This window comes from Trachinotus anak, unplaced genomic scaffold (assembly GCF_046630095.1).
Source record: "Trachinotus anak isolate AG129_WGS33_773 ecotype Australia unplaced genomic scaffold, CSIRO_AGI_Tana_v1 ptg000019l, whole genome shotgun sequence".
Lineage (NCBI taxonomy): Eukaryota > Metazoa > Chordata > Actinopteri > Carangiformes > Carangidae > Trachinotus > Trachinotus anak.
This window is the reverse complement of record NW_027273870.1, coordinates 22,714,534-22,734,099: the sequence shown is the minus strand read 5'-3', so window position 1 is coordinate 22,734,099 and position 19,566 is coordinate 22,714,534. Positions and strand designations below refer to the sequence as shown.

General features: G+C 40.9%; 1 protein-coding gene across 1 annotated transcript in view; it reads right to left on the bottom strand.

The window, feature by feature from the left end:
* Positions 1-1,017: 1,017 nt before the first annotated feature.
* Positions 1,018-19,566, bottom strand: part of mtnr1aa (melatonin receptor 1A a) — a 33,331-nt gene continuing 14,782 nt past the window's right edge. The window contains exon 2 of the mRNA XM_071504808.1: positions 1,018-2,660. Within this exon, the coding sequence (XP_071360909.1) occupies positions 1,792-2,660 (869 nt within the window). The 3' untranslated portion in view covers positions 1,018-1,791. The remainder of the gene's footprint in view (positions 2,661-19,566) is intronic.

Below are 19,566 nucleotides of genomic sequence, written 5' to 3'. Positions count from 1 at the left end.
ACACACATGCAAACTATGATGTACAGCAGACTATACAGTCCCTTCCTCCTGTGCACTGCTGAGTCCTTCACACTGTGAAGGACGCTGATGCCCACCAACACTTTTTATATATGCTCACCTTGAAATATGTTTGCACACAGAACCTGATAGCTTCTGTGTAGGACTTACCACACATGCGAGTCAGATGACACAGAAAAAAATGCCTGACATAAAAAATATTCATTGACTGTGTTCCACTTTGGATAAAATTACATTACCACTGCAGGCAGATTTGTAGCAGTGCTGTCAAAGTTGATCCTTCACAAAAATATGAATAGAGGACAAGCCAAATAACACAATTTAAAGGTGTTTGTGAACACCTCTACACTGGTTTGGGCAGGAGGATAAATTCTAATACACCCACTTTCCATGTTATCAGCTACGCTATAGCTAGGGTCAACTGAATCTAATCCAGCAGCCCTGCAATAAGTCTGTCTTCAAGTTATTATGTTAACTTATTAAAATTACAGTGATGCTGAGTTATCTTTATAGCCATTTCGGAGACTGTAGTATATGGTGCTGTATATATGATCTTTTTATCAATGAGAGGAGGCTAAATGTGAGAAACACATTTTACCTAATGAACTATTGATTATATAGTATGGTACAAAAGTTCATTTATGAGCTCTTGCAATGTTATAAAAAAACAGCAAAACAGTAAAATTACCAGTCAAACTATGGAGTGGAAACATCCATGACAGTTTGCAAACCAAATTTTTGGTTCAACATTGACCTCCCGTACTTGTCGTTATGTGACACAGTTTTCCTGTGAAATGACGACTCTTAAGGGGTTCTCACTAGCTGTTTTAGCTCCAGATAAAGTCGTTTAGATAATCTGGTTAAACTGCTGACTTATCAACAAGCCTGCTCTGACTTTTTAGCGTGTCCAAAGTTTTAAACTAGAGTAAAAGAACGAACTCACAATAAACTTTCATTTGTAAGTGATGAGTGAATTGAACACAGAAATAAAGCAAGATCCTCCATCAATATCAGATTTTATTTTGCATATGAACAATTCCTGATATCCATGCATACAGTATAATGAGCTCACAAGGTGGCAGAGAGAGAGAGAGAGAGAGAGAGAGAGAGAGAGAGAGAGAGAGAGAGAGAGAGAGATTTTTTATTTACTAAAATATTTACTCCACCTAATGAAAGGGACAGTATTGCAGGGCATAATAAAGACAGCAGCAACCCACATTGCTTGCACTCAGATTTACAGTGTCACAAATGAGGTTATTAAAATTGGTTAACTTCATTTAGAAACTTCTGGTTATATTTTCAACTGTAGAAATTTCTTCTTTTTTTTTTCCTTTCCTTTTCTTTTTTTTTTTTTTTTTTTTTTTAAATTGGCCTCAAAATTTTGTCTTCACTTAAGTGGAACCTGATATATCTTACTATATATCTACATGACATTTCATACAAAATAAATACTTATATAATGCATGATACATTTATATCATCACTGTAAAACATGAAAACAAAACCAACATCATATATTTACTGTACTACAGATACTGCAGAGTCAAACAAAAGTGCTTGATTAAAGACAAAGATAATATGCACCCCTGCTCTTACTGTGATTGTTCAGAGGTCAGATAGCACCGTGTGACAGTCTGTAGACAGCCCAGAGCATAGAAGCTGTTTTATAATTATATTTGGTATTTTTCTTGCTCAGCTCTTTTTTCTTTTTTTCTTTTTCTTCAGTCAAAGCAAATCTGTTCATACCCTCTCAGTATCCCTCTGTGTTCTGGATCAGACCGAGTCCACCTTAACCTGGTTATTGTTAGTCATGAGTGGCGATGGTTTACTCTTGAGCCGCTCCCCTGCATCATTTGAGCTGTCCTGGAAGAAGATGCGTGCCGTGCACACTGACACTACAATGCGCTTGTACTCGCGCCGGAAGTTCTGGTTCAGCACACCGTACACAATGGCATTAAGGCAGCTGTTGAAGTAGGCCATGAAGTAGCTGGCCACAAATAACCACTCGGGGATGAGGGGAATGACTACCTCCGGTTTGATTGCTACGGCCAGGCCAATGAAGTTGAGCGGCGCCCAGCAAACGGCAAAGAGCACAAACACCACAAACATGGTGACAAAGTTTCGAACGTCGTGCGGCGTTAGCTTGGGCCGATTGTCTGGTTTGACCCGTCTCCTCACCTGTATGACCAGTATCCAGATGCGCAGGTAGCAGTAGGTGACAATCATGATGGGCAAAATGAAATGAAAGAAAACCACTGCGATAGTGTACGCTGAGCTGGCTGACTGCTCGAAGGTGCAGGAGTAAACTCGTGGGTCATACTGAAGTGAACCCACAAATAGGTTGGGCACGATGGCCACCACAGTCAGCGCCCAGATTAGCATCACATAGCAGACAGAGTTTTTGTCGCTGTACAGTTTATCATACTTGAGGCTGTGGCAGATGTAACAGTATCGGTTGATCGCGATGCCGGTGATGTTGAAGATGGAGCCGATGACGCTGACGCCCATGAGGAAGCCGCTGATCTGGCAGTGGACGTAACCCAGGTTCCAACCATTGTGGAAGATGGAGGTGAGGACCAGAGGGTACGGGTAGATGGCCACCACAAGGTCTGCCACTGCCAGGCTCACCACAAAGATGTTCCCTACACACGAACACACACACCCACAGGAGAGACAAGGAAGGACACATGAGTCACTGACCACAGAGGCAGACGAGATAAAGAGAGCACCAGTGATTGTGCGAGAGAGACTGCCAAATTATTCATTCAGAAAATCGCAAAAAATGTGTAGAACAGAATCAACTCACAGAGGATAAAACATGAACATCATAGGAAAAAGGAACATCTGTAAAGTCACCCATGTGGTTTTTCCCATTTCAAGCTTTTTTCCTCTTCTATCACACTGAAGGTGTTTTTGTGTGATGATCTAAATCAAGAGGTTTGAGACTCTTCACGTTCATACTGCTCTTAAAAAGAATTGCAAAAGCTGCCTGGCAGGAGGAATAATCCATTTGAAAATCCAAAAAGCTATGATATGTTTTGGAAAATGGTTGGCAGTAATTTTAAGAGTACACGATTTGTAAATATGCTAAAACATGCAAAAACACCAGCACCGTCCTTTAGAGACAAGCATTTGTTTTTGTTGCTACTTCGTTACATAAGCCACAGGGAAAGGGTCTCAAGGCTGGATGCTGAGAGGCAATGCATCTGCAAATTTTGCAGTGTGTTTATGTGTACATGTGCACTTTTGTGAATGCATAAACACATTTGGTAGCTTCCCTTGGTGATTTGGCGTGTGTGAACATCAACTTGCTTTCAACTGTCACCTTTTGATGTTGGTGAATAATGAAAATGAGGGGGGGGGGGTCCCTGTCGCTAAATAATGCATTTTTCTAATTGCCAGCAAGGACTCCACATTGTGCGTGCCGGGCAAACATGATCTACAGGCGGGGCGGTAATCAAGGGCACACAAGTGTATTCTTTGTCCCCAAACTGATGGGGAAATTATACATGACCTGTTGGAGAGCACAGTGTTGCAAGCGGAGGGGCGACGGAAGCGGCTGTGATCTTCAGCCTCTCTCTCAAGTGCAACGCATGATGTGCTTCAGAGAGGCAAAAGAGCAAATATCTTATTACGCTCTGTGGAACGAATGTGCATGAAAGCACACACATCTCTGTGTCTCCAGTTTTCCTTGATTATGCATTTGAGCATTATGTACTGTTGAGTGGCCTTTCATTACAGGTATTGGTGGATCCCGAGATGCAGCCACACAGCATTTTCACAGCTGTCACTTCTGTATCAAAGGAACATGTTGCATGTATGCTACTAAGCATCACATTACAAGGTCTAATGACAAGCCCAGATTCACTTTTCCCTATGTGACAACACCCTGTCACAGATGACATGATGCATTTACTTAATGTCAGATAGGAACTAAGCGCATCGTATATCTCTACAAGCACTCCTGTGCAAGAGGCAATTTCATGTCCGCCATGACCCCTCGGCAGACCTGTCAGTCTCGCCCCAAGTACACAACTGATCAGCCCGGTGGTCTGTTATCTCCCATAGAACATACCAACCATTCTACTGCCATGAATCACATGCAGCTATTAATTAAGTTTTGTCCTTTTATATCTGTCATTCAGCTGCCCTCTATATGGAATTAGGTGCACCTGCTGTTGTCACAAGATCCCGTGAGCTTTACTGAGTATATACGCGCGTGTGTGTGTGTGTGTGCGTGTGTGTGTGAGTGCTCTTGTACACCTATCTTTGTGAGGACTTAGGGAGCAAGTCCTCACAAGGGGGAGGGTAAGAAGATTTTTCCCCGAAAACCACACAGAGCGCCTTTGGGTTTAGGGGCTAGGTTAGAATTAGGTTTAAGGTTCATAAGCAGGGGTCGGCAACCTTAAACACTCAAAGAGCCATTTGGACCCGTTTCCCACAGAAAAGAAAACACCGAGAGCCACAAAACTCTTTTGACATCTAAAATGAAGATAACACTACATATATCGTTTTTTCTTTATGCTATGTATAAAAAAAAAACAACTATAGTTTGTTGCATTTATGAAATCAATAAACTGCTGCAGAGAAAACGAAATTACCGGGGGTCAAAAAGCTCAATTAATTGCGTGCAGGCGGGTGTCACACATTGGTGACAAAAAATTCAACACATTTTAATGTTACAAGATCACCATAATTTTCAAATTTAGAATTACATTTAAAAAAACTAATGAACTAAAATAAAATAAATTGAATACTTTAATACTCATTATTTATTCTCCAAAGCCACAGGGAGCCGCAGCAGAGGGATAAAAGAGCCACATGTGGCTCCGGAGCCACGGGTTGCCGACCCCTGTTCATAAGTGTTGGATTCAGGCACGTCTCAGACTTTTGAATCTAAGTATCGTAGCCACTCAGCTTTTTGCTCCAGTTTTGGTCTTCACTGACTCCAAATGCAAATATCAAAAAAATATAAAAATATAAATGCTCCTCGGTGAGGTCAGGTGTCAGGTGATCATTTTTTTTGCAGGTTGTCACTATGGGCGACCCCTTTCACATTGTGAATGATCACTTGATCAATTGTCTCCTCAAGGTCAAGCATTAAAAGTTTTGGTTAAGGTTTGGTTATTGGTAAAGCTCGGGGTGGTTCTGGTTATGGTTAGAATAAGTCTGTAAGGAGTTATTGTAAGTCCTCTTCAGTGACAGAAACAAGTCTGTGTGTGTGTGTGTGTTTGTTGGTGGTGGTGGTGGGGGGGGGGGGGGGGGGGGGGGGGGATGATGATGATGATGATGGCTGGCTGCAGCTAGTGGAACCTCATACGTACAGTCGAATGAGAACAAGCTTCTCATGTTTGGAGAAGCTGCTGAGACAATGTGCAAACAGTCTTTGTTTACGGGGCTCCCTCTCCCTCCCTCGGCTGCTCTCGACTGACCCCTGTTACGGTTTTTTAAAGTCAAGTCACTCAGTATTAACAGCCTTGACCTTGACAAGGTCATGTTGCAGGGGGCCTACAGGCAGCTGGCTCTTTTGGCTGTTGGACTCTCTCACTCACTGTCTCCGTCACTGTGACTTGTCTTGTGATTGACGCATCCCTCCGAGTTTTCATTTGGCTTGAGGAGCGATATGGCCTGGTGCTGTGTCCCCCCTTTTTTTTCCATTTCTGCAATCCCACACTTTCAACCAGTTTCTTTTTGGATTTTAGTTCAAGTGAAGCCCGTCTGAGCATTTTTGCCACTGTAGCTCGCCACAGACTGGCAAGCTGAAAAGATAGACAGTGGATTTAGACTGTATCCAGCTATGCTTTTGGGTGACAGTCAGAAAAATGTTTTAGAATTGATGTTTTGATCCCCATATCAGTTTTTAACCATCTATATCAATGCTTAGAATTTTTTTTTTGATGACACATTTGAGTCTCTATCAGACTGAAACATCTGAATTAGGATTTTTGTCCCATTTTTCCCAAGCACAGTCACTCTGGCTCAGTCAAGCTGAGAGTGAATCGTCTGTGAGCGGCTATACTGAGGTCTTTCCACAGATTTTCCGAAGGGATTTAAGACCTGGCTTTTACTGGGTCATGCAAGGACTGTCACTTTCTTGTCCTGAAGCCACTGTAGTGATATGGAAGGGCTGTGATTTAATATGGAGCTTAGCTTAAGTGCAGCCAGGGAGACTATTTGATTCTGAAATCTCTTGCTTCTACTTGTTCATTGACTACTTTCATCTAATCATTTAAGCTCCACCTTCTTGGCTCTTCTCCATTCATAAATTTTGCTTTTTTTTTTTTTTTTTTTTTTTTTTAAATCAAATCAGCTAAAAAAAGAGGGAACTCCCTCTTGCTTCATATCATAAAATCAAATAAGATTGAAAGTTGTATCTATTATTAAGTTTTATTATCTCCACTCACTAAACATTGTGAATGTTATTTACTCCAGCTCCTGCTGCACTCCCCCACAGACATCAACATAACACTGGTGAAGCCAGAGGGCTGACCGATTATACAGTTACTCCACTGTAATTGGACATTAACCCAAATTAAGTCTATGCCAACAGCTGATCTACATTTAATCGCTGGGAATCTGGATTCATAAACATAGTCTCTTCTGACAGAGGTGGCTGCATATTCCTCCTGTGGAACACAAACTGTCCATCATATATGGCTTCACGTTCAGCTGCACATATCCTTCCTCCAACCTCACCAGTCCCCCTGTCCCTCAGCACCCACAGCGAGAGGCTGCCACCTTCACACTTTACAGCAGGGATGCTGTTAACTGTCTGTTTCCTCCAGACTGTCATGCATTACATCTGGAGAGGTCATTTTTTCCCCTTGTTTCAGAGCAGTGTCTTGCTCTGGGAGTCATGCCGTTGTTGGAGCAGTGACATCTCTCAGTTCTCTGACATGTTGCCCAGCAAGTGCTGCTCTGACTGCTGTCATTCAAAACGTGCTATCTCAGCAAAACTTTTGTTCTGCCAGTGGCTCTTGGAGTCTTTGTCACCTCTCTGACCAACGCCCTTAGGCCAGGAACACACTGGCTGCGTGGCGTGTGCGTCACGGCTGCGGAACGTCTTGGTTTACATTGTAGGTGCCCATGTTAACGGGTTAGAGCGGACACACCCCCTATGACACACTCAAGGCTGCGTCATGTGATCTAAAGATTCAACATCTCGCCACGTGTCCCAGCAAAAACAGAGCAAAGACCTGTTAATTGTTATATTACATAAAATTGACACCTGCCACTATAGTTGTCTATGTCTAGGCTGAATCTGAATATGACACAGACATGAAAAAATATAAATACATATTTAAGCATTTTAGCAGCCACATGTGGAGACAGGGGCATTTAAGTGACTAAAGTAAATCAGAAATGAATTTATAGTGAAAGGAAATGCAATATTCCAGTAGCCTGCAAACTCTGTGTATAAAAAGATGGAGCTGGCAGTAGCAGCAACGCAGCAGACACAACGTTCAGTCAGCTTCCTGTCACATTTAGAACATGTCAGCCTTGTGATAATTTGTACTAGATGTAGTAGATCTGTCCCTGGATTTATACCGCCTCAAACGTCGCTATCTGAATTCTCTCCCTGTGGTGGCAAGACAACATATGTAAACCCTTTGGATTCAGTTGGTCATAAAACATGAACTGATCTTCATCTAAGTCACAAGTGAAGACAAACACAATATACCTAAGCTAATATCAATCGATTAGTATCTTTTGTGAACACACCCATTAAACATTCACAGAAAAAGTAAGTGGAAAAAGTAAGTGGTGATTAGTTAAACCATATTTCAAGATGAATTTACACATAAAAGCATTAATAATTTGGGTGACAAAATGGTTTCACTTACTTTTTCTCACCACTGTGTGTATATGAAACATTATTATTTCTAGAAGTTTGGTCTAATTCCAGCAGAATGTATGATCCTTTCAAGACATCAGCCTACAGGCTCTCTGTAGACAGCTGTCTACCAGCTCTTACAGGCTGTTACAGAGATGGGTGTTGAGTGTGGATTTGATGCCTCTTTCTTAAAATGGAAGAAACTGGTTCTGGTGGTACTTGAACAGAATGGAGAATGTGGGCGTTTAATTTCAGATTTTGAGCAGTTGGTAGACTGCACAGTCATTTTGGGCTTTCACCACCCACTAAACCCCTGTTAGAGTCTGAGGCTCCATGTAAGATATGATGCTCTGAGGATTAGCGGCAGGTAGAGCAAGTCTGAATATGACAGCATTGACACTCTGTGGCCTTTTGTCCTGACTGCACTAATGAACTAGGCATTTCATTACCCACGGTCAAAAGTCAAGTCTAACTGCATACCTTGTTACCATACCTTGAGGTCAGAGTGAGGCCCTTTAATACAGCACCCATGGCAGAACATGCTGCAGAATTCACATCTTAATGTATGATAATGTGTGAAAAACCACCCCAGGAATATGAATACATTTCAATATGTCAAGAATATGTAAATTTTGATTATAATTACACTCCATATAGTCAAATGCATTTCTCTACTATGAATTCAAATTATGAACAGCAGCACACAGACTGGTGAAAGCTGTGCTATAAGATGTGGGTATTTTCCTGACCTTGAAATATACTTTGCTGCTTTGGTGTTTTCACGCCCTGGAAGAAGCAGCATAAAGGGATAGTGGTTCCAAACACACTGAGGCAGCACAAGGCGAGGTGTTTCTATTTTACTGGAAAATGCTTTATGCTAAACATGTTTCCACCCGGTACGAAAAACAGTTTTGGTCTCTATGGCTAATTTACCCCTTAATGACAACTGAACAGGGGGTACATTTTTATTTAACTCACCTGTTTAAATATTATTGAGGCTTAAAGTTACACATAGTTGAGGGCGTGCTGCTCCGAGCCTCGGTTCCACACACACCTGAACTCTTTACCCATTTTGAGATTAGCTGGGCGTTAGGTGCAGTCAGACACTGACAATATGGCGACAGTGGAGCAGCCCACTCTGAGCTTCAAAATTACTCTTCAGAAACCAAGGGTGACGTAACGGAGTCTCCGTCCATCTGAACACACAGTCTATTGATGCTTTGCTCATACTTGAGTGCATATTCACTGGCCTTGCCAATACGACCTTGTACTTGAAGGTGGTCTTTGCCTCTTTGCCATTAAAGCAGAGCCCTCGGTGTATTACCTCTCTGCACCTTTTCTTTGCTTAAAAAAACAACAACATACTTTTGTGCTTTTTCTTTTATCATCACTGTTGTGATGCTCGTACATGATTCAGCCATCGGTAGCTGCGCTGACAAATTTAAAGGTCTAAAGATGAGCCCTTCATGAATGAAAGTATGTGTATGATGTGTGTTTGTGTGACTATCACTCTGTGTTGGCGATATTTAGCAGAGTCTTGGGGAATTCACTCAAAATATCTCCCAGCTACCACTATGACAGAAAAAAAAAAAAAATCGGATTATCAAGGCAATCCGTCCGGCAGAAATAGGTTGGCAGCTCCCGGGTGTGCGCACAGAAATGTGACAAAACGCACACAAAACAACAACTGTGACTGTGGAACTTTACTTGAACTGTATTAATAATAATCCAAAGAGAAAGAGAGATAGAGTGAGAAGGAGAGGTAAGGCAAAATGGAGAAGAATTAAAACACAGCGAAGAAGAGAAAGAGATGAAGGCAGCCCTATGAAGAAGGGGAGCGATTATGTCCCTGGGTCACTATTGGATTTGCGGATATTGTGTTTATGAATGAAGCCAGTGACAGGCGTGGATGATGAGACTCTCGGCAGGTTTAATCTCCTCACTTCTCTTCCAGAACCTATTTCAAGAGTCTGGGATGAGTACAAAAACACACAGAACATACAGTACATTAATAATGAAACGCGGGAGGCAAAATCTGCCTCCTCTGTTACTGTACGGAGAGTCTGTTTTGAGCTGCTGAAAGAATAGTGAAAACGGAAGCACTTTTGATGTGGATTTAGGCAGAAGTGGCTTATTCCTACCCTGGTGTGGCAAAGGCAAGAAAAGGAATTACAAACTGACCTCAAGTGCCCTCTCTGCTGGGGAAGTGTACCAACCAGAAACGGCAGAGTGGAAAGCAGCATTATGAACTGTCAGCCTGATTCTAGTTTGCACCAAGCACCAGGGCTGTTTTCAGAAAGCAGCTGGCCCCAAGTAGCCTGAAGAATATTTAAATGTCAGAATCAAGTGTTAATCACCACAGTTAACACCAACACACACACACACACACACACACACAGTGCCAGTTCAATAAAAAAAAATAGAAATCCATCCAAATGACTGTGACAGCACAAGGTTTCTTTTTGTGAGATGCGGTTTAATTGGAGGTAATTTTCTGACTCGTGACATCCAAGACTGTTTATCACTGTGTGGCTCCTGTGTGATTCTCTTATCAGACCCAGAAAGTTTTCCCATTGGGCAGGAGATTCCTTTCGAGATGCTCTCGGATTAGCACACAATGTCCTTTATCCAGCACATTTTCTTTAAACACTGTTGCATTTTCTGTCTTTAATGAGACAGGAATTTTGCTAACAGCAACACATTTCAGATCTCAAGTCAGTATTTAGTCTGTTGCTTTACTTAAGGGGAGATAAACAAGCTGTATTGCAATAAACAAGCTGTATTGCTTGATGCTGTTATGACGTCCTGTGGGTTTTAGCACAGGGGCGGCAGTGTGAGTCGAGATCCTAACAGCATCTCAAACCCAGTGCGGTTTATCAGCTAACCGGCTAACCTCGTCAAACTTCAAAAAGACGTAAGCAGCCTCAATCACAAATTGCTGGGCTCCTTTCTCACAGCCACCACTTGCAATTTTGAGGATCATGTGTTGTGAAAATACCTGTCCGCCACACTTACTTTCTCTGGTCAGGGAGCAGAGATGACAAAACACCACGGGTGGTGTCACACTGGATGTCAGCCTGGCCCCCACAGCTGGTGGCCTGACAAAGCCTGACAGGACCAGTCACGTCTTCCAGATAAAGGCCCCTAGACAAGTTGTCCAATGTCATGTTGTCAATCTGATTACACAGTCTTCATGTGTCATGGTCTAGTGGCAAAACAAGATCTAAAAAATTAACCTGTGTGTCAGACCAGGCATGAAATTTAACAATATTTGCATCTCTACTATCTGTGTTTACCACCAGTGTTGTCATCTTTAGTCAGAGATGTACAAGCGTTTATCTGCATCACACTTGATGAACATCAGGTCATTGTGTGGGGGTTACTGTACGTCAGATCCCCCGAGGAGCTGTGGGTTGGGTGAACCATGTGGCCACAGCTCTTGTAGCTGCTGGTGCTGCTAAGATTTACAGTACTCCAGCTGCTCCCCAGTGAGCCAGTCTCTGTGGTTCAGCTACAGCATCTGTTATAAACTAGAAAAAAACTCCATCATCTATACAGCTCTACAGCACTGTGGCATATTCTTTGTCTTCCTCTTACCGTCCAAGATTAGAACTAGAGGACACAAGTGGCAGGACAATGCCAGCGCAGACCCTAATCAGAAACTAAGTGCTGCTTGAATGAAGGTATTTCTGCTGAGTTCCAGCTCCATCACATTTACAGTAATGTGGCAGGAGCAGGTTATTTTGCTGATGCTAGAATCCAGAGTGCCTTTAACCCCTTTCACACCGGAGACATGTGAATGATGTAGGATTCAGCCACGCCTGAGGCTGCTGCTGCAGATTCATCTCTGGACATCCCTGCTCACAGAAACTTGAAGCTGTAATTTTCCTGCTTTTGTACACTTGGATTGAGGTTGTGATCTATACAGAAAAAGCATGCCTTTTTTTGGTTGATGGTCATCACTATGGACAGATTCAGTGTACGTGCTGTGGGTGCTTTCTGCTCCCATTTACAGATATCCTGTCCAGGTCATTAGTTTCTGATTTACTGCAGCTAAGGTCCTGATATCACTTGGTAGCAGAATCACCGCTTTACTGATGCCAACTGTTTTTATTGATCATAGTTCTTATTATCATTATCTTAACAATTTGTCAATTAATCCCTTGATGGTTGATTTTTTCAGGTGGGAATGGCAAATCATCCTGAAATGTTAATTCTTTTCTGAAATGTTAATATTTTCTGGTTTTCTTGGTTTCAAATGACAATAAGCTGAAAATCTTCAAAACAAGGCATCACCAGGGGATCTGGAATTTGTGATGGGCATTTATTCACTGTTTGCTGACTAAACAACTAATGGAGAAACTCACAGGTTGATTAATGTCTAATAAAATTATGAAGTTGTACCCATAGTTCTTATTGAACCCTGCTTATAAGTAAGAAACTAAACAAAACACGTTGTAAGCAAAAATTACCTTGATTTTCAGCTATGTTTGATTCAGTAAAATACAGAAAAACAGAAATCTTAATTTTACCATGCAATCTGATGTTTGCTGTTTTCACACCAGTTGAACACTAGTGTTTAAGGCTTTCCTCTTTCATTCAAATAACATTACAACAACAACAATAAAATAGGATACTGTTGTTCTTGTGAGTGAACAAGGAACTTCAGCTTGTAACTTGAACGATCACAACAAAATTAATAATGACTAGTGACATTATGATTACAACTGGGGGCATGAATATTATGAATATTACTATATATATATATATATATATATATATATATATATATATATATATATATATATGTGTGTGTGTGTGTCACCGCTGTGCTCTGTGAAGCTTCTAAAACATGTTTTTCTTCAAAAATCCCAGGGTGCACCATTTCAAAACCAGCTGACAATCAAACTAAGACAGAACCATTTCTGCAGAATGACCTTCACTCACACACACGCACACACACACACGCACACAAACATGCACACACCATTACAATCACCAAAATAAAGGCTATGGCAGTTCAGTATGAATTACTTTATTTCCTGTGTACAAGTCATTTCAAAAACAGGAAGAACAAAATGTTCAGACACAATTCAGACAAACAGTCTGCTGGAAACAGATTTTTTCTGGGGGGGGGGGGGGGGGGGGGGTTCTCATGTGTAGCTTTTAACCCCCACGTCTTCCCTCCCTCCATCCTGCTTCACTGTTCCACAGGTGATTCCAGCCTGAGTAGTAGAGTAGCTGTTTGAAAGGCAGACCAGTGCAGAGCGTGGCAGGGGGCTGATGGGTTGACCCAGATAGGGGGAGACAGACTTAAAGTTCAACCAGGACACACGGGATAGGTTTTACAGTGTTGTGGTGACCACTGCCTCTCTCTTTCTGTATCTCTCTGAAACACGTGTATGCACACATACACACGCGCGTGCGCACACACACACACACACACACACACAGACAGAGTTGCACACACGCACCAATGATTGTGTTCCACATGTCTCCTTTAAAAACCTCCAATGATCCCAGAGCTGTGACAAGTTCATCTACAGTTTATACAACAATGCACATCAAATTTGCAGCATTGATTATTTGCCTGGCAGCCATGGTTATTGTCCTCCTAATGAACGCTTCATCTGATTTAATCTTCAACTCACCCAGGAACAGAAACAATACAAGAACCATGTCCATGTCTTCATTCCCAGATATTGCTTCATTTCCCAAAGACAAGTCAAGATTGGCGAGAAAGACAACATAAGTCATGTCAGTTACGTAAGGGGCATAAATCCAGCTCCGCAGACAGTGGGCTACTGTATAGATGAAGAGAGGTACTGTCTGCAGATGGTCACATGGAGAGTGTTTAAACATCCAATTCTGCTCCTTGTTGTGCTGGAGCTCCAGCAGATTGGTGGATGACAAAGAGCCTCAAGGCTTTAGAATATTAATAGAAGGTGAAGTCTGACAATTTGACCATACAGTGTCTGATATAATGTTTGTGCCCACAGGACCTGAAATCCAACACCAAGACCACACAATAGGTGTTTCAGAAAAGGAAGAGCTTGTTAAGAGAGGGAACAGCAATAAATGATATAGAGGAGGCTCATCCAGAATTCATTTTGTCATGATTTGCTGAGCAGCGTTTTTCACTGACAAAGGGTTGCATTTAGTTTTTCCTCTTTTTTTTTAAATTCCCTGTAGGTTTTATGTTTGCAAAACTTTCTCAGAGGCCAGAAAAGCTGTTTTTATGTGTGTGACATCATCCCTATGCAGAGTCTATGGGACCATGCCTGCATGCTAGCAGGAGAAACACTAATGCAGCTAAGCTGAGCGACATGGAAATAAACCTAGAATACTTCTTGGCTTTATGTACTTGGTGATCAATTTTTGTTCAAATGAACGTGCATTCTCTTAGCATCTGATATCCAGTTCATGAAATACTACATCCATGGTTATTACTTAGAGGGTTTGTTGGTAAGCTACGTTAGCCGTATTTATTTTGCTCCCACAAGCAAATACTCTGATTGATTTATTTGAAATGAACTACCACGGCTGTGAAATGTTTCAAATGCTAGTGTGGCCTTTACAACATGTCAAACAGCAATTTAAAGCAACTGCAGAAAATAAATGTATCCATTGCCCTGACCAACCAGCAGTGATGGTGTTAGGACACAACAGATTAAAGGTAGATGAAATACAATTATAAAATACAATTTTATTCAAGTAAAATAAAATAAAAAAATGTAACATAATAACACACACACACACAGAGCAACCAATTACAGGGTGGTTTGGATTCCCATTTGCAATTACCAAGCAGCTTGATCTTGTCAGAAGATTGATCCCATTTATGTCATTTAGGTCCCTGGAAAGCAAGCATTTAATGAGGAGTTACTGCCACTCATTATAAATTGAGCACATTCATCATGCTTCAAGGTCACTGAGGTTATTGTACAATAAAAACCAAACCTTCAGTAAAACCAAGAATGTTCCTGTTAAAAATTACTATTTTGAGGACATTAATTATGCATAAATTATACACGTTCTGTCCTCTAGATTTTACTGGTTTTAACTCATCTTCATTTAAATACTGTACATGTCTTTTACTCTAGTGCTCACAGAAATTATAAACAGACCTCTGGTAGCTGCCAAACTGATACAAACCTCTAGCTGTTAAATGCTTTCAGTTTCATCTACAGCCAACTTTTGCATTGCATATTAGAGTTGAACTAGAATTACTGCCTTGTTGTTGTATGCCTCCGCCAATGAGTCAAGTTGCAGTTCACATCCATGTCTGCCCACACTCATATACTGATGAATACTGAATAATTAAGACGGAATTTAATGTAAGGTTTTAACTGTGTTTTTTTACTTGTGATATAGGGATATATACTATAAATAAAATCAATTTGGCTTGACTTTGTTGTTCTTGTTCTGCAAAAAATCAAATTCCTTGTATATGTACACATGTGTGGCCAATAGAACCCATGACAGTAGACAATGCTTCAAATATGGATGTTGCTGCAAAGAAGCTACAAATTCTAAAGCGCGCACACATCTTCAACCCAGCAGCACAGAAAATCTGTCACCGCAGTTTCAAGGTGGGCACCCACGATTAGTGTCACCAATTCAGCATCAAGCCAAATGTGAAATATGGTCATTCTTAACCTTTACATTACAATAACCATTGTTTTGTGTGTTTATTTCAGTGTTAGTTTTAGTTTTCTGTGACACCACATAAGGGAAAACAACAATGCAGGGTTGCTGCATATGGGGCAGGGAGAGATAACCTATAATTTATATATATTTTGTATGCTAATGATATACAGTATATCACCATATGTAATTTCCTCCCCTCATAATTTAAATCAAATGTTGTTGACATATAGTACAAGATGCCTCAGTAGTAAATATTTATGCCTGGAGCTGAAGTTATTTTCAATAAACTATTAATATACTTTATGTTTACGTTGTGGAGACAGTTTCATACATGGTGCAAGTTCAGAGCTTATTACGCTGCACAGCTGATGTGTGTATCTGTGAGTGTGTGTTTGCTGTTTGCTCCACGAACAGCGGCTGTGCAATTCAGGATCTTGCTTTGAGTGAAATACTTGCAGCTTGGTATTAGAAACCATGAATCCAGTGTGATCACCAACACCTCATTCACACCTCAAAGCCATTCCTCTGGACAGCCACCATTTCTCCACATGCAGCAGATGATGTGCATGACGAGTCATGGCCTTCCACTTTGGCTTTTTGTGCCTTAAAGTTGCACTAAATGATATTTGCGAAAGGTGTCGCTCGTAGTGACAGCCCCACATAGAATTATCACCCAACTCTGTAGTTCCACTCAGGTCATTGAAGTATTTCATCATCTTTCAGCTAACTGCTTTGGTTTCTCGTGCCAGCAGCACCTGCCGCTCTGACACACCCACTGTGCACCACCTGCACAGCAGTGGGAGCATATAGGTAAGTTGGCTGGCTCAGAAGTTGGTGGAGACCCAAACAGAGTTTAAAGGAGAATGAATGCACAACTCCAAATGTATGGTAACATGGCAGCAAAGGCAACTGCTTGCTAACAAAGTCATCTAACAACTCTATAGGTCTATATATACCTCTATATGACAGTGTTGTGTTTGTCCTCTACAGGCCAAAAAGAAACACAGGCGATGACGTCTGAATTTACACAACTACTAGAGCTACACATGTAAGAGCTGGAGTTCATCCTCAAACAGACACGTTTCATTTTGAGGCGATTAAAGAGTTTATTGCAACGATTGCTCTGCACAGTCTGCAGATATTTTTAGTCACTCGCATTTTTTTTTTTTACAGATAAAACATTCAGTTTTCTCAATCTTTTGCTCCTGCATCTTTAATCTCCATTTCTCCACTACTTAACATATAAATGTCCATTTCATTTAGCATAAAAAGGGAAGAGTCTTTTACTGACCTATCAGTGACACTGCCTATATAAACAGCTGTACTGGTTAGCATGCAGAGAGCTGAACTAATGTGCACACAGTGCAGTTTAAGTGACAATTCAAATCCATGGTCCATATCTCTACCATTGTGCTGGTTATGGAAATAATCTGACAGGGTTGTATGACACTTTTAGGTGATGAATCAGTAACGTAATGAGTTATGTAACTATCCCAAAGCGAACAATCCTTTGTATATTTTGATATATTACTGCTGTTCCCATGGAAATCGAGGTCAAACCAGAGCTTTAGCATCTGTTGAGCTTTATTATATATGATTAGTTTGCACAGCAGTTATTTCCATCATCGTATCTGACCCCAATTGACCTGAAAGAGCTCAATGTAATCTCCTTATACCATAGCTGGGATTCTTTTTGCATTTTTTTTATGTCATGTTTTTACTGTGTTTTCAGACTCACATACCATAAATTTGAGGGCTTTGAACAGATGAGCCATATTTTATTGCTGTGGTTAACGGCTTACCTCACAATGTTTTTTTTTTTATGAGTGTCACTGAGCATAAGCTTTGGACACAGCCTCCAATTTCCTATTTACTGCATATAACAGCACCACTTCAAAGTCACATACACAGCAGCTAGAATGTCATATACTCACTAATCCCTATATTAAAAACCTACTATCTTTTTTGCATCACTAGTATTTTTCACATTCATGTGTCTCTCAACCTCACATCACTTCCTGTGTAGCCATTCCCATTATAATTATCATGACAAGATCAAAAGTTCACTTAAACATAGAGGAGAGAGAGAGAGAGAGAGAGAGAGAGAGAGACTGTAACTGTATCTGCGTGTGGAAAGACGCTTCATGGACTGGTAGTAAATGCACTGAAAAATAGGAATCATTTGTAAAGACACACAGCAGCTAGGAGACGGACATCCATCACCCACCCACCCTTGTCATGCACATCCTCTTTATTCCAGTCTGCGTCTCACACACTCACAAACAGACATAATATGTTCTGCAACAATGACATCAACAAGCTGATAATAGAAAGGAGGACCCAAACACAACCAATACGATCAGGAGTCATGACTCCTTGTACAATATTTTTCATCAGATTCTTATTTTTGTTCCCAGCATGGAACAAATGGACCCTGGTGTGTCTGTATTTAGCTTGTGTTTGTTGTCGTTTGTAGGGGGAGTTAAACCTAAAGGATCTGTGGAAAAAGAAAACAAACCAACTTCAGTCTCACAAGCATAACTAGAGCTGCAACCAACAAATATTTCCAATATAAAATAATCTCAAAATATCTTTTCAACAAAACAAAGAATTGTTTAGTCTATACACTAAAAACTGTGAAAGTTTGCAGAGCCCAAGAGGATATCTTGGAATACTTGTTTAGTCCGAGCACCAGTCTGAACGCCACAGTTATTCATTATATAAACCATAAGAAAACTCTTGCATTTTCAAAGCTGTAATCATAGAATATTTAAAGTTTTACTTGATAAATGACTTTAAAGCTGCACCAATAAATATTTTTACATAAACAAACAACCTCTTCTAACTGACTACAAGTAATGTTAGAAGAGGTTGCTCATAGTGACAAAAGTGAAATAGGAAAATAGGTGTATATATATATATATATATATATATATATATATATATATACACAGCCCTCATTCCTCAGCCCCTAATCTTCCCCTAAACCCTCAGCTCTACAGTATATGTTCACCCTCAAAGTTCACCCACAGTGAAACTAAATCCACTTCCAACTCTCATACAGAGAGAGAGAGAGAGAGAGAGAGAGAAAGAGAGAGAGAATGTTCGTGTGTGAACATAGTGGAGAGTGAACATAGTGAACATAATGGAGGGTCAATAGATATAAGCACAGTAGATATGTTGCTCAATGTTTGTTGGCTGTGTACATGGGAAGGTCTCAAATTGTTTATGTTTAAAGCTTGTTGCCCCGAAATGGCCATAAAATGAAAAATTTTAAAAATGCAGGTTAATGCAGATTAAACAATAATTTAATCAAAATCAATAAATTATCTGTTGACTAATTATTTCAGCACTGCTTCACAACACAATTCACATTTTAGCCTCCCTGAAGTTAAACCATACATTCACAACTGAGACATGTGTATGCTGACACACACCCAGACACAGGGCCCTGACAGCCCTCATTCCTCAGCCCCTAATCTTCCCCTAAACCCTCAGCTCTACAGTATATGTTCACCCTCAAAGTTCACCCGCATTGAAACTAAATCCACTTCCAACTCTCATTTTATTAGTCTCACCCCAACTGTAAAGATGTGAGGATCTGTCAAAATAACCTCACTTTGCAAAAACGTCCTCAGTCTGAATCTGAGAACACACACACACACACACACACACACACACACACACACACACACACACACACACACACACACACAAAGTAACCTGGCCTGAAATTACAGCACAGGACAGTAATTTGGACTCCTGACAGGATGATTTAGCTCATGTGAAATTAATGACCAGAGATGATGAATGAATGATCAATTACTCATCTCGGATCTGATGATATTGTATTTAAGGCTCTGCACTGAATAAGTGACAGCATCTGCTGCTGCCTTTCTGAAACCTAATTGAATTACAAAGGAAGGGGAGGACAGATTCTCATACTCTGCTTTCACTACAATTTGACGCGCAGCTCTCCAAACATTTTTCACCCTCAGCAGGAAAGCTGCTCACGTCCTCTGGCAACATCATCACCCCAACCCCGTGGGTACATCACCAGCTAT